The 13,013-nt window shown below is 45.0% G+C and overlaps 1 protein-coding gene across 2 annotated transcripts in view; it reads left to right on the forward strand.

Annotated features, from left to right (window-relative positions):
- The window catches only part of PRAG1 (PEAK1 related, kinase-activating pseudokinase 1), a 78,676-nt gene extending 72,447 nt beyond the window's left edge, over nucleotides 1–6,229 (forward strand). For both annotated transcript variants that reach the window (XM_032162508.2, XM_032162509.2), the window contains exon 6: nucleotides 3,422–6,229. In XM_032162508.2, the coding sequence (XP_032018399.1) occupies nucleotides 3,422–4,558 (1,137 nt within the window). In that variant the 3' untranslated portion in view covers nucleotides 4,559–6,229. The remainder of the gene's footprint in view (nucleotides 1–3,421) is intronic.
- The last annotated feature ends 6,784 nt before the right edge of the window (nucleotides 6,230–13,013 follow it).

The following is a 13,013-nucleotide window of genomic DNA, read 5'->3' on the forward strand; positions in this document are numbered from 1 at the left end:
ACTGTAAATATTTTTATCAGACTTGAAGAGACTGCCCTATCAGTAATCCCAACAGGGAGGAGGGTAGCATGAGGCATGTCCAGCTCCCCCTTCCCATCATGGCCTGAAGTCATTTTTTTTTTTTTGAGATGGAGTCTCACTCTGTCGCCCAGGCTGGAGTGCAATGGCGCAATCTCGGCTCACTGCAAGCTCCACCTCCCGGGTTCACGCCATTCTCCTGACTCAGCCTCTCCGAGTAGCTGGGACTACAGGCGCCCGCCACCACGCCTGGCTAATTTTTTTGTATTTTTATTAGAGACGGGGTTTCACTGTGGTCTCAATCTCCTGACCTCCTGATCCGCCCGCCTTGGCCTCCCAAAGTGCTGGGATTACAAGCGTGAGCCACTGCGCCCGGCCTGAAGTCATTTTTTTATGTTCACTTTGGAATGCCCTTGGCTGAGAGGAGGGGTCCATTTCAGATGGTTGGAGGGCCTTAGAATTTTATTTTTGGGTTTACATGTTGGTGATTTTGCTGTTTAAAATGGCCCAAGCTAGAGATATATATATATATATATATGTATATATATAATAAAATGGCCCCAGCATAGGGCTGAAGTGCTGTCTAGTATTCCTAACCACCACAAGGCTGGGATGTGCCTCATGGATAAAAACATGTGTGTTAGATAAGCTTTGTTCAGGAATGAGCTCTAGTGCTGTTGCCTGTGCGTTCATGTTAATGACTCAACAAGGTATGTTAAACAAGGTATCTCTAAACAGAAGCATACATGAAACAAGGTTGAATACTGGTGGATTAATGAAAATATTGTGACCAGAGGTTCCCAGGAAACTTACCTTGTATTCTCCCCTAGGAGCAATGGTTCACTATTCACTAATTCAGTGTGTATGGCTTCTTCACAGAACATAACTCCTGCAAGTAATGAAAATCTCCTGTAACTTGCCAAAGGTTACAGAGCTCATACTTCAACCCAGGCCTTTTTTCACTCCAGAGCCCATGCTTTTGACCTCTGCAACACTTCTCAGTTGTATAGTCCTGAGCAAATAATTTAACCTCTGGAAGCCCCAGTTTCCTCCTCTGTAATACCATCTTCCTCCTTGGATCTAATGAGATTGAATGAAATGCTGCATGGAACCCTCGCAGTTGGCACAGTCCTTTCAAATCCAAGAGCCCAATCTGTATCTGTTAGGGATGAGACAATAACAGTGATGTCCTCCCACATCTCCACTGACAACACAGCTGCGTACATGCAAGATGCTTTCTTTGAGGACTCCCCCCACCGCCATTTCCTCAAATTTCCTTTAGTTTAATAGTGCTGCAGAAGCCTGCCATTTAAAAACCAAGTGCCGGCCAGGCACCGTGGCTCATGCTTGTAATCCCAGCACTTTGGGAGGCCAAGGCGGGAGGATCACTTGATCCCAGGAGTTCAAGACCAGCCTGGGCAACATGGCAAAACCTTGTCTCTACATAAATTCCAAAAATTAGTTGGACGTGGTGATGCGCACCTCTAGTCCCAGCTACTCGGGAGGCTGAGGTGGGAGGATTGCTTTAACCTGGGAGGTCAAAACTGCAGTGAGCTGTGATTGCACCACTGTACTCCAGCCTGTCTCAAAAAGTAGAAAATAAAAACCGAGTACAGTTGGGTAGGCCAGAATAAGAAAGAGCCTGAACAGTGTCTTTTAGACATGTATTTCAAAATCGTTTTTGTTAGTGTAATAGGAAGCAATGTCTGGGGTAAATGTCTTTCCCTTTTATTACCACTCTGCTTTTATAACAGAGAGATTACTAAATTAAATTGTTACGCACCATTCCCCACAATTAGCTTTAAAAACATCTCTTGGAGCCTGAGCTCTTGTATGCCAGGTTTCATACTGAGAAGGTTTGTGGAGCTGCAATATAAATAAATGTCCGTGAAAAGGTGCTTGCAATAGAACTTCTAAAAGTATCGCCTGTAAGCATTGAGGTACTTCAAAAACACTGCGTCATCATCATTCCAACACTGCAGCCTGAAGGCAGGGTTATTTTGGGAGTGTTTGCGGGAAAATATTTTATAGGTAGATGTGATGCCTTTCTTCTCACATCTGATCTTTGTCTTTCTACGTTACACACTGATCTTTGTCTTTCTACAAAGCCTGGGTGAGGTTGCATAATAATATTCATTTGAGAGAGGAGACTTCAGTCCCTTTCAGGGTAATGACAGGGAGATTGAGGCCTGACAGAGGACCATTACGGCTGGTTCAAGACTCTCTAGTTGAGTGGCAGCCAGATGAGGACTAGGATTGCTAGAGATCCCCAGGTGGCTGGCACTGTCATTTGTACAAGAAGAAATGGAGGAGGCGAGAAAGACACAGTTGTGCAGATCCCCTGCTACGTTTCCCACAGAGAAGCTTGAGACCTTCCATCTTGTTTTTCCTACCTTCATCTCAGATGGTGCCCTGGGGTTCCTCTGAGGGTTCCTTCTGGTTCCTTCCTCCCTGGAGAGCTTTCTGGTTTCTTTCAGCTGCTGTGATTGACCTTGGAGGAAAAGTATGTGGGAAGTGAGGCTGCTTTCTTATAAACGCTATTTGGCTTTGTGAGAATTTGTCCGCACTGTGCACAGAGGGATGTCTTCCTACCAATACCTCCCTACCACACTGTGTGTTGCTTGGCAGGGACCCCACTCACTGGGTCATATGATCATTTTATGTTGAACTTTTTAAGAAATTCACAAACTGCTCCAAAGGGTCTACCCCATTTAAATTCCCATCAGCAATGTCTGAGGGTTCCCATTTCTGCTCATTTTCATAGACACTTGGGACTGTTTTATTAGAACTCATTCTAGTGGGCATGAACTGATATCTCATTGTGGTTTTGACTTGCACTTGCCTGATGAATAATGATGTCCAACATCTTTTCACATGCTTGTGGCCATTTACAAATTTTTTTGGTGAATTGCCTGTTCATATCTCTTGCCCATGTTTTTTTTTTTTTTTTTTTTTTTCCTCCATGCCTTGATTCTGTATTCTTTTTTAATTGGGTTGTTTGTATTATTGAGTTGTAAAAGAGTGTTTTTTTAATATAAATTCCAGAAACAAGTCCTTTTTCAGATACATTTTGGCAGATATTTTCTCCCAGTCTATTACTTGTCCTTCCACTTTCTTAACCGTGTCTTTTGAAGCCCAAAAGTTTAGAACTTTGAGGTTAAGTTTGTGATTTTTTTTTTCTTCTGTGAATGATGCTCTTGGTGTGGCAGTTAAAAAATCTTTGCCCAACCCAAGGCTTCAAAGACTCTGTCCCATGTTTTCTTCTAGCATGTGTATGGATTGCTCTTACCCTTAAGCCTATGAGGATAGGCTTATTGCATGTAGATAGTCAAATGTTTCCACACTCTTTATTGGGCAGAACCATGGGCCCCACTCTTGATTTCACTTCTCCTTCTCCCTACAGATCTGTAAAACCCCTGAGCCCAAAACAGTCTCCTACTGCAGCCCGTCCGTGCCCGTGCACTTTAACATCCAGCAGGACTGTGGCCACTTCGTCGCCTCGGTGCCCTCCAGCATGCTTACCTCCCCCGATGCACCCAAGGACCCTGTGCCTGCCCTGCCTGCACAACCCCCTGCCCAGGAGCAGGACTGCGTGGTGGTCATCACCCGAGAGGTGCCACATCAGACCGCCTCCGACTTCGTGCGGGACTCGGCGGCCAGCCACCAGGCGGAGCCCGAGGCGTACGAGAGGCGCGTGTGCTTCCTGCTTCTGCAACTCTGCAACGGGCTGGAGCACCTGAAGGAGCACGGGATCATCCACCGGGACCTGTGCCTAGAGAACCTGCTACTGGTGCACTGCACCCTCCAGGCCGCACCCGGGCCCGCCTCCGCCCCCGCCCCCGCTGCCACCGCGCCTACCTGCTCCTCTGCCGCCCTGCCAGCTGGTGGCACTCTCAGCCCTGCAGCCGGCCCCGCCTCCCCGGAAGGGCCCCGGGAGAAGCAGCTGCCCCGGCTCATCATCAGCAACTTTTTGAAGGCCAAGCAGAAGCCGGGCGGCACCCCAAACCTGCAGCAGAAGAAGAGCCAGGCACGGATGGCCCCCGAGATCGTGTCTGCCTCCCAGTACCGCAAGTTCGATGAGTTCCAGACAGGCATCCTCATCTACGAGCTGCTGCACCAACCCAACCCGTTTGAGGTGCGCGCCCAGCTGCGGGAGCGGGACTACAGGCAGGAGGACCTGCCGCCGCTGCCCGCGCTGTCCCTCTACTCACCCGGCCTGCAGCAGCTGGCACATCTGCTGCTGGAGGCCGACCCCATCAAGCGTATCCGCATCGGCGAGGCCAAGCGCGTGCTGCAGTGCCTGCTGTGGGGGCCCCGGCGCGAGCTGGTGCAGCAGCCGGGCACCTCCGAGGAGGCTCTGTGCGGCACGCTGCACAACTGGATCGACATGAAGCGGGCCCTGATGATGATGAAGTTTGCGGAGAAGGCGGTAGATCGCAGGCGGGGTGTGGAGCTGGAGGACTGGCTTTGCTGCCAGTACCTGGCGTCTGCGGAGCCCGGGGCCCTCTTACAGTCGCTGAAGCTCCTGCAGCTGTTGTGAGCCAAGCCCCAGCCTGCACTGTCGCTGCGGCTTCCCTTCCTAACCCTTGCCTTGGAAGCGCCCGTGTCTTCCTGGGAAATGGTACAGATGACTGTTATACCTGGATGTAAAATATATAAATATATAGAGAGAAAATACATATACCATATATAAATATGAAAGACTAAGGATGTTGGTGCCCGTCCACACTGGTCTCCTCTCTGCACCAAGTCCTCCCTGTTTTCTTCTGTAATTATATACGTTTCTAGTTCCATGCAACGTCCTGACGACAGTTCTGTGAACAGAATGCAGCCTGGACACTGGCCTCAATACCTTTAGGATTTCTTCACCCTTTTGTCAAATTGTTATTTAAAGAAAAAAAGAAGAAGAAGAAAATTCCATTAAAAATTTTTTTGGTTGAGTCATGAGCAAAACTCTTTATCCTTAAGTGCCTGAGTGCATTAATATATTTGATGGGTAAAACGAACCTGTGTTTGGTATTACGCTTTTCAGGAGATAGAGCAGCAGTCTACAAAGGACCAGGCAAGTGGGTACCAATTAATCTTCCCTGTTTCTCTTCCCACCTGCCAGCCTCCTGGAAAGAATCCAGACACAGCCGCTGTGATCCCAGTGGTTTGGAATTCAAACCCATTTCCAGTTTGCTAAAGCTGGTTGCCATTTGTATCATTCAGACACGTGCCTGAAAACACAGTCCACCCCAGATGGCTGAGATGAAAAGACCTTAAGGGGACCACTTAGCTAGGTGTGATCAGGGTTATGAGAACAAAGGGTGACAAGGCCAAAAGCAAGGGCCAGAACAGCAGGACAGGGGAACGTACAGGAGGTATTTGCACTGAGGTCTCTACAGTCAGAGATGGGAGTCTCTGTTTCCCATCTGTCATCTCCAACCTAATAGGATGCCAGACAGCAAGGGACCTTGGTGATGCAGTCTGAAGGATCAGCCTCCTGGGGCAGGGAGGAGGTAGAGAATGCGTGGGATGCCAGGTGGCAAACAGCCCACTGTTCCTACCGTACTGGATACTGGCAGGGCAAGAATAGAATTCAGGTGTTTCAACTCCCAGGCCAGTACTCCCTCTGCTGTTTGGGCCTCCTTCAAGTCTCCTTTTCTAAAAGCTCATTTAACACATCTATTGGCACCTACAACTTACTGTAGTCAATATTTGTTACTATGCCTTTAAAAACACACAAAGAAAATTAGGAGGCATCAGATCTTTCCTCCTCAAAACTAGATACAAGCACAAAAGTCAAAAATTACCTATTTGAAGAGAAATAGCCCCAAGACTCTTGTATTTCTACCTAATGGGTAATCTTCCAACTACAGAACTAATTAATTTCTTAAACCTTGTTAATAACTCTGGACAAATTAAAACAAATACAAGGATCTGAATGGATGTTTTAGAAACCTGGGGATGCGCTTAGCAGAAAGCATAGGGAACTCTCCCAGGTCCTCTTCTGCATATTAATTTCAATCCTTTTGTGAGTTCCACCTTCCAGCCCCTGAGTACATGTAAACACATTCATATTTCCATGCATCAGTGGTGAAGACAGCACCTGGGGCACATTTGTAATTTCAATTGTTTTCTGAGCATTGAGGAAAGAGCTGAACAAAAACCAGCTCCCAACCCATTTGTACAAGAGAAAGAGTCTGCAAACGTGGAAATCTTATTTCTCCCTAGGACCTATCTGTTTCGGGGGGGCGGGGAGGCATTATTTGCCAGTTCTTTCTTTGTTCCTCAGAATTTTCCAGGCAAACCTTCTGCCATCAATTTGCTGTCTTTTGCTTTTTTGTCCTTTTTCACTTCAAGGAAATAAACAATGGAGAGGGAGGAGTAAATATTCTGCCAGGGGAATGCAGTGCTGTTAGAAAATGAGGCCTGGTGTGGCGGCTCATGCCTGTAATCCCAGCACTTTGGGAGGCCAAGACAAGTCAATCGCCTAAGGTCAGGAGCTTGAGACCAGCCTGGCCAACATGGTGAAACCCTGTCTCTACTAAAAATACAAAAATTAGCCGGTGTCGTGGCGCATGCCTGTAATCCTAGCTACTTGGGAGGCTGAAGCAGGAGAACTACTTGAACCCAGGAGGTAGAGGTTACAGTGAGCCAAGATCATACCACTGCACTCCAGCCTGGGTAACAGAGTGAAACTCTATCAAAAAAAAAGAAAAGAAAGAAAAAGAAAGAAAGAGGGAAGGAAAAAGGAAGGACGGAAGGAAGGAGAAAGAGAGAGAAAAAAAGAGAAAGAAAGAAAAGAAAGAAAGAAAGAAAGGTCTTAGGAGCCAGATTTTTAATTCCTGGATTAATTGCAACTTTTTTATGCCACCCACTTCGGGAAAAAAAAAAAAAAAACGAGGTTGTAAAAACTGTTCTAAGAACCAACATGAACCAAAAAGTAAAGGGTAAAGAAGAAACAATAGCAATAAATTCTGAATGAGAGGAATAAGAGCAATTAAACATAAAACTTACTTCTGAGCTGCCCACCAACCTATAAAAACAAAACTGGTTGCAGAATTCTTTTTTGTGGGCAATTTTAGGAAACAGTTCATCAGGAGGAAGAAATTTTTGCCCAGTGCTTGGTTCTGAAGGAAATTTGTCAAGGATTCTGTGTTTGAAGACGTTGAATAACGCCCCAATAGCAGTTTTAAAAAGAAAAAAAAAAATTTTTTTTGAAGATAGGTGTCATGAGTGATGCCAGGTTAAAAATAACGGGGTTCACACATGCTTGTGTCTTTCCACAATGTCAGGCTTTCATTGATGCTAATTCAGTCACAAAAGCCAGAAGCTACATGGAGTTCCCAAGGAGGCAATTCTCTTTAGTACCTCCTGTTCTCTTGGTAGTCAGAGCCACAGGCACACAGGCTTGAGCCACTCCGCAAATCTCAGTATGGCAAACCATACTTAATAGTATGCTTAATCAATATACATATGTTACAGATTAAACATTCCACAATAAACAAAGTAGCATTGAACATCAAGAGGAGAAAGAGATAGGAGAAAGGTTAAGGAACCAGTCCAGTGGGAGCAGGTCAGTCTTCCAAGGAAGAGTGTTTGAGGTGGCAGAAGCAGATGCCGAATTCTTATCATGAGTGACTGCAAGGCAGTGTCAGTTAAGACAGGCCCGTTTCGAGCTGCTGAAGGCCTGACATTTTAAAGTCACAGAGTCCTCTGGTGAGAGCTGATCTTGGATGAATGTGCTTGTTTGTGTCTTTATCTGATTGGATGCAATCTTTATCTTTTTTATTTATTAAAACATCTTATCCTTGTTGGCAAAGTGCCCTCTGAAACATAAAATGAAGACTTATTCTAAGATGGAGTTTGTTATGTCAAGGGTACTCTATATGATAGGGCATTTTTTTATCGCTACCGTTGGTGAAGTTTAAATATGGAGTGTTAAAACCTAGTTTCTTCAAGTTCTCTGGAAATGATTGCCACTCATTCCTCTCCATGGATTGGCCTTTTCCATAAATGATTAGTCATGTGGCTATAAATACTAGGTTTAGCAAACAACTTCAGTCGCACTAAATTCAGAGGTTCAGTATAATTGGTTTTTTGTTACTTCAAAATACACCTAGGCTGCATGGCTTTATCTCACAGAAAACTCTAGCATGAAATCCATTATGCCCAGAAACAGTAGTTTGTTCTGCAGAACTGAGGTTCAGAAATAATCAGGGACTTTTGTACGAGGACAGTTGCAGGGCATCTGGCAATTTAATACTCCTGTTATCAGTGACTTCATCTCCCATTTTTCTTGTCTCTAAACCCAACTACTGGTATTTAAATCTCCAGTTTTTCTTCTCTCCCACTGAGTCAAGTCACCCCCATTATGCTTTCCACTATGTAATTTTTGTTGTTTGTAAGCCATTCTCATTTTCATGCCAAGATGTGGAATCGTCTTTCTTCTAATTTTTTAATGTAGGCGTTATAAAGCCTCATATCTAAATAGTTATATCCTTGCCAGAAGCCAGATAAGCGCTTTAGGGATTATTTATTTATCATAACATATGGCTCAGATCTGAAAAGACTGGTTCTGGGGAGCCGTAGTTACCACTTTATATAACACTTCATGGTTTCCAAGAGTTTAGGGCTGAAAAAACTCTTTTGAGATGTACGCATGTACACAAAATAATTATAAAGATTTTTTAAAAAGAAGACACATGTTACTTTAGTGAGTTCTAAATTTGTTCTTAAAATACACAGTCAATAAATGAGGCAGCCCTTTTCTGCTCTGTTGAATATCTGAAAATCTTTGGAGATCTAAAGATTAGCATACCAAATCCCACTAAAAGTAGTAGATTTGTAACATAAAACCAACTTGCCATTTTTAAGAGAGGGTGATGTCAATGGAATTTATTTATTAGAAATCAAAGTTTAACTCAGCTGATGTCTTTGCTGAAAAAAAAAAAAAAAAAACTTAAGGCAAGAATAAAATGGTTGGAACAAGTACCATGGGATGACTGTCTTGACAAATTACCCTTTCTTTCTTTTTTCCAGGGCTAATTAATGCAGGCAATGGGGCAACCTCCCTGTAAAAGGTGTCCTAGAGGAAGGAATTGCACCCCGGGAAAGTGGTCAGGAGGTAGCCCGATGGACTCTAGGGTTCTGGAAAAAGAGGCCAAATTCATTCAAAAGTGATATTGTTGGTTTAGGGGACTCTGGGGTTGGGCCGGAACTTCTGTGACCAATCTGCATCCTTACCAGATCCAGGATACTCAGTCTTTGATCTGGATCTTTTCCCCCCAGAGCTTGACCACATCCATGTCAAGCTTGTGGAACTGAGGAAGGAAAGTCAAGTTCACTCAAGATTTTTCTGCATATCAACAGGCTGACTTTGTATTGCATTATCCCCATGGGGTTTGAACATAGACATTGATCACATATTCTAAATGTGAGATTCAAATATTTCCAGCTCCTATACCAGAGGTGATTACAGCTATTCCCTAAAAAAATACTGCCCTGGACACCAGATGGGCTTAGATTGTTAAGATGTTTGTGCACTGTAACAAACTTAAAGGCCACTCTGCGGACTTCTGCTTTACTGCCTTATCAGGGCAAAGCAGACATGGAGACAGGTTGAGGGGATTGAATGTGGAGGTCTAAGGAGACAAGACAAGGCAGGAGTTGAGAACCCAAGATTCGAAGACAAACTACCTGCTGCATTCAGTTGGTGCAAAAGTTATTGTGGCTTTTGCCATTACTTTTTAATTAATTTTAATGGCAAAAACAGCAATAGCCTTTTCACCAATTTAATATTATATGCATGGATCCAGTCCTGGTGACTTTCCACAATCTTGAAAGGGTAATCATGCCTTCATTACTTTACTAGGATTACACAGACATTTGTATGTCTATTCTCTTCTGAAAGATTTCCAGGAATGAGGAAGCTGTAACCACTTCCTCTTTTCTAGATTGTGTAGAGTTCAATTTCAGAACTTACAGCAGATTCCTTAAAAAGTCAGAAAGACTTTAACAATTGAGCCTTTTATTTAAACCCTTTATTTACTGGCCATTAACACCACCACAATGACATAAGCAACTTCTGGTTTTCCTAAAAGAGAAATGGATTTTCTTTTTCCTACCCCTCAGCTTTGTTGGTTTTATTTATTTGAGTAGGCAAGCCCTAACATGGCACTCAAAAATAAAACTATCCAACAGGTATACTCAGGGATGGGCACAGTGGCTCACGCCTGTCACAGCATTTTGGAAGGCCAAAGCTATAATCCCAACACTTTGGGAGGCCAAGAATTCCTTGATGCCGGGAGTTCGGGAGCAGCTCAGGGCATTATTGAGAGACTCTGTCTCTACAAAAAAATAAAAAATAAAAAAATCAGCCAGGCATGGTGGCACACACCTGCAGTCCTAGCTACTCAGGAGGCTGAGGTGAGAGGATCACTGGATCCCGAATGATGAAAGCTGCAGTGAGCTAGGCTGGTGCTACTGCACTCCAGCTTGGGCAACAGAGAGACAGAGAGAGGCTGTCTAAAAAAAAAAAAAAAAAAGGATGCTCAGAGCACACAGAGCAGGTGTCAATCCCAATCCTCCATGCTTTCTCCTCCATGCCATTCTCCCCTCCTTTCCCCTGTGAGCACCCACCAACTATGGTCACCAAACTCACCAATTTCTGCTTGATCCTTCTTGTGTTTGTCCACAAATGAGCAGATACAGGTATATCCTTCTTTCTTACACAGAAGTTACCATGCCTGAGATGCCAGAGCGCTTTGCTTTCCTCACTTAGCAGTATGTCAACAAGAACTTTCTTTCTTTTCTTTTCTTTCTTTTTTTTTTTGAGATGGAGTTTCGCTCTTGTTGCCCAGGCTGGAGTGCAATGGTGCAATCTCGGCTCACCGCAACCTCCTTCTCTGGGGTTCAAGCAATTGTCCTGCCTCAGCCTCCTGAGTAGCTAGGATTACAGTCATGCGCCACCACACCTGGCTTATTTTGTATTTTTAGTAGACATGGGGTTTCTCCATGTTGGTCAGGCTGGTCTCGAGCTTCCGACCTCAGGTAATCTGCCCGCCTGAGCCTCCCAAAGTGCTGGGATTACAGGTGTGAACCACTGCGCTCAGCTGGAACTTTCTTAAAGAGCAGAAGTGACTTGATTTCTCCCCTGAGTCAGGGAATTGACAGGTTTCATCACCTTTTCCCCAGGTGTTAAAACATCATTTGCACTGCTTGGAGAGCATTAATTCATCAAAATTTTAATGATCTATTATTGGTATTGCTCCTTGTTTTTGGTCTTAGGACAACTCATTTAATTTCCACTGGGAGATACAGACTCTTTTTCTTGCCAGATGGAAATCCTGAGGCTTGCTCTAAAATGCAGTTAACACTGGCAGCAGAGCCCTGAGTTAATGATAAAATTCACCCTCAGGCCCTTACTAGTCCCTGGAGTGACTCTGCTAGTCTTTGCACTTGCAACTCAACACTTCTTTGACAAGGTCTGTATTGGTCCCTTGAGGCAAACCCAACCTGGTGGCTATGGTTGGTTCTTCAAGGAAAATGCTTGAGAATGATGTTTCAGTGATAGTGTTTAAGGAATAGTAAGGTTGTGCTACTCTGTGCCTTGGCTTTTCTGTGGCTCCAGTGTGGTCATTTCTTTCCATGACTTTAGAGAGCTGCAATGTAAGCAACAAGGACTCCACTCATTGAAATCGTTCATGGAACTTGGAGTCAGCTCTTGAACAATAGAAGCCTGATGCTGTTAGTCTTGGCTGAGTACAACATGAGTCATGTGCTGTTTCAAGTACCCAACTGAACATGGGTAGAAAGAAGGGGCTCCCTGGGTGAGAGCCAGTGGAACAATTCCATGTGGAGATAGGGTTGGGGGAATGAGGTGGGATGGGGGCTGTGCTCCCAGCACAGGAAGCAGACAAGGGTGCAGATCAGCGCGCCTTCCCGGCCAGTGCGGACTGTGCCCTGCAGCCGGGGTTGGCAGCCACCTCCCAACTATGAGTCACACATTTGATCACAGCGTTCATCCTGCAGACAGACCTCGCTGGAGCCGGCTGCTGGGCCCTGGCTTATTACCCAACAACCCCTTTTGTTTCATCTCTGAAAAGGCAACACTTCGTTGGAGAAAGAGTCAAAATGAAGAAAACCAAGGGCGATGTCACATGGCGAAGGCAGCCATTTATTCTTTTGGTAGGATATTCATTTCTATTTTTTTTTTTTTTTTCAGAGATAGAGCCTTGCTCCATTGCCCAGATGGAGTGCAGTGGTATGATCATAGCTCACTGCAGCCTCAACTTCCTGGGCTCAAGTGATCCTCCGACTTCAGCCTCCCAAGTAGCTGGGGCTACAGGTTCATGCCACCATACCAGACTAATTTTTTGTAGAGATGGGGGTCTCACTGTTTTGCCCAGGCTGGTCTCGAACTCCTGGTTTCAAGCCATCCTCCCACCTCCATCACCCAAAGTGCTGGAATTGGAGGTGTGAACCACCACATCCAGGCCAAGATAACCATTTCTAAACAACACCTGTCACAGGTGCTCCCATAAAAGGGCTTTTCACTGGGTCACAGGCCTCTGGTAGCAGTTTGATGAAGGGTTGGAATCACGACCTTCAGTAGGACAGGCTTGGTGAGGTCTGGAGTGTTTCCTTTGTGGTAACCGTAAGGTTGTCAGGAAGGGAAAGAAACAATGCAGGAGACAGACAGTGAATATTCCTGCAGTGATGTTAAGAGCATAATACAAGCCCTGGTAATGGCCACAGCTTGGCTCTGCGGGGTATCTGTGTTTCTGTAAATGGACACTACTCAGTTTAGCAAACAGAAACTGGCATTACATCCAGGTCCTCTGTCTCATTTTCATTCACAGATCCTTGTGGGCTGAGCACTGAGAAAGGAATTCATTAATGCCACTGACCTGTCATTCAAAGACTCCCTGGGTTGCTTGAGCAGAAGATTTTAGTTTGGTGTCTGATGACAATGTTCGAAAACTATGAATGACAGAATAAGAGTGTCT

This window comes from Hylobates moloch, unplaced genomic scaffold (assembly GCF_009828535.3).
Source record: "Hylobates moloch isolate HMO894 unplaced genomic scaffold, HMol_V3 SCAFFOLD_8, whole genome shotgun sequence".
NCBI classification, from domain to species: domain Eukaryota; kingdom Metazoa; phylum Chordata; class Mammalia; order Primates; family Hylobatidae; genus Hylobates; species Hylobates moloch.